At 57.0% G+C, this 2553-nt stretch overlaps 1 protein-coding gene across 1 annotated transcript; it reads left to right on the top strand.

The window, feature by feature from the left end:
• The first annotated feature begins 837 nt into the window (after positions 1-837).
• Exosc6 (exosome component 6) lies at positions 838-2015 on the top strand. The gene has a single exon (XM_059262560.1). It carries the CDS (start codon positions 884-886, stop codon positions 1775-1777), a length of 894 nt encoding a protein of 297 aa, XP_059118543.1. The 5' UTR covers positions 838-883; the 3' UTR covers positions 1778-2015.
• The last annotated feature ends 538 nt before the right edge of the window (positions 2016-2553 follow it).

Here is a 2553-nt window from a genome sequence, read left to right as displayed (position 1 = left end):
TGCATGCATTCTACTTTTTCTCCTGTGGTGGACCCTGGCTCCCTGTATACCTGCAGAATACAGGCTGCGGTTCCAGCTGGTTTCTGATTGAAGCTATCACAGAACACATCCCTAGATCCCTGAACTTTAGGAGTGGCCCCTAGGATGGCAGAGGCAGAGGCAGAATGGATGGGCTGAAATTGAGGCATTCAATAGAGTAGGGGAAATTTCTACTGAAGTTCTTCAAGTGGGGAAGCACCTTTCTCAGTCTATTGGGACAACCTCTTAATGACTTGGGCCATGTATGTCCCTTCTCTGCCTCCCTTTGAAGTTGTTGATATGAGGTCAGATGACTAATATAGGAAGCATAAGCGTGGAGGTGTCTCCTAGTAACTGTCGTATCCCTGCTTCTTAACTTAAAGTAGTCAAGGCCCTGACCTGGTCATAAAATGCAATTTGTCTGAGTCTACAAACAGCAGGGTCTGGAAGAAGTAGTGTGTGGGAGGTAGAGATACTCCCTGCTTATGCAAGTTCCTCAGAGTGTTAGAAATATATGTATGTATATATGCATATATAAATACATACACACACACATATACACACAACCACATATATATGTATATATTCAGTGTAGGAAGAGAGATTTCCATCAATTTATTAAACAAGTGTTGAAGCAAGCTGGGGATTGAGTACAGGAGTGAGCAAAAAGTCCTCACCTTGGGCAAGTTTGTAAAACAGTCTGAATGCAAAATTCAAGGAATAACCTTAACAGCTTAGAGCCATAAAACCAGCCCGGGTCCTAGCATAGGGCCAAGTCCAGCTGTACCTCCTCGTACCTCCTCCACTCCGCTAGGAGGCAGTGCGGCCACCCACCGCTCTCCCGATAGGCTTCGCGCGGGCGCGCATGTTTAAGTGGACGGAAGTGCCGGTGCGCAAGGTAGCTCAGCAGGCGGAAGTGGTTCGTACGCCGGTAGCCGCCATGCCGGGAGACCACCGCCGCATCCGCGGGCCGGAGGAGTCCCAGCCGCCGCAGCTGTATGCGGCCGACGAAGACGAGACGCCTGCTGCCCGCGACCCGACGCGGCTACGGCCGGTGTACGCGCGCGCCGGGCTGCTGAGCCAGGCCAAGGGCTCGGCCTACCTGGAGGCGGGAGGCACCAAGGTGCTGTGCGCCGTGTCGGGACCGCGGCAGGCCGAGGGCGGCGAGCGCGGCGGCGGCCCTGCGGGAGCGGGCGGCGAGGCCCCGGCCGCGCTCCGGGGCCGCTTGCTCTGTGACTTCCGCCGCGCGCCCTTCGCCGGTCGCCGGCGTCGCGCGCCCCAGGGCGGCGGCGAGGAGCGCGAGCTGGGTCTGGCGCTGCAGGAGGCTCTGGAGCCCGCGGTGCGCCTGGGGCGCTACCCTCGCGCCCAACTCGAGGTGTCGGCGCTGCTGCTGGAGGACGGCGGCTCTGCGCTGGCCGCGGCGCTCACGGCCGCCGCGCTCGCCCTGGCCGACGCGGGAGTGGAGATGTATGATCTGGTAGTGGGCTGCGGCCTGAGCCTCGCCCCGGGACCCCCGCCCACCTGGCTGCTGGACCCCACGCGGCTCGAGGAGGAGCACTCTGCAGCCGGCCTCACGGTGGCGCTCATGCCGGTGCTCAATCAGGTGGCCGGGTTGCTGGGCAGCGGGGAAGGCGGCCAGACGGAGAGTTGGACGGATGCGGTGCGCCTGGGCCTGGAAGGCTGCCAGCGCCTCTACCCAGTGCTGCAGCAGTGCTTGGTGCGGGCTGCCCGCCGGAGGGGCGCCGCCGCCCCGTCCTGATCGGAAAACCTGAGCAATCACGATGCGGAAGACTACTGTCGTCCTTCTCTCCCAGTAGGACCGGAGCTCTTGCTCGCCTGGCTTAGCTGAGCCGAGAAACGAGAGTGGGAGGTAGCGCGCACAGAACCAGAGCACTGGACAGCTGTGTTGGGACGATTTAAAGGGCCTTTGCAGCCACCATCCAGGTGGAAAATTTTGAAAGCCTTACTCGCAAGTTGGAAAGGACTTAAGCTGGATTACCTGGAGCTGTGGTCTTCTAAGGGATGGACCCTGTGCAGGCCAGCCGTTGGCTCCAATGTATGATAAACTGCTTCTTTTGAGAGGATGGACAAGGGGACTTTGCTTTCTTACTACCTGAATTAAAACATAAAGACCTTTTTTATACCCGAAAATACATCTGTTGTGGTTTTTTTCTTGGTACTAGAGTTAGAAACAATGCTGTTTTGAACTAGGCATGTGTTGAGTCCGTGTTGTCAATGGCTGAGTCAGTACTGCCTTAAATTTTCCTGTTAGCTCACTGTAAGTGAAAAGGAGTAATGTGCTTTAGAGGAGAAACGTCCTGTCCCAGGAGCAGCGTCTGAGGAGAGAGATGCCAGGACAGCCAGGGCTACACAGAGAAACCCAGTCCCCACAAAAAGACAGGCGACTTAATGGCCTCAAGTCTGGGGGCATACCTCTCCTCCCTCTCCTTTGGTTTGGTGAAGGACAAGACCATGTGTAGGAGTTGGGTAACTGGAAAGGATTATGCTCTGGAAGGACACCCTGCTCCTTCCTCT

This window comes from Peromyscus eremicus, chromosome 5 (assembly GCF_949786415.1).
Source record: "Peromyscus eremicus chromosome 5, PerEre_H2_v1, whole genome shotgun sequence".
Classification (NCBI taxonomy): domain Eukaryota; kingdom Metazoa; phylum Chordata; class Mammalia; order Rodentia; family Cricetidae; genus Peromyscus; species Peromyscus eremicus.
The sequence above is the reverse complement of the archived record's forward strand: the minus strand, read 5'-3'. Positions and strand labels throughout refer to the sequence as shown.

Coding starts and splice junctions, on each gene's coding strand:
- Exosc6 (XM_059262560.1), top strand. CDS start 884: ATGTTTAAGTGGACGGAAGTGCCGGTGCGCAAGGTAGCTCAGCAGGCG.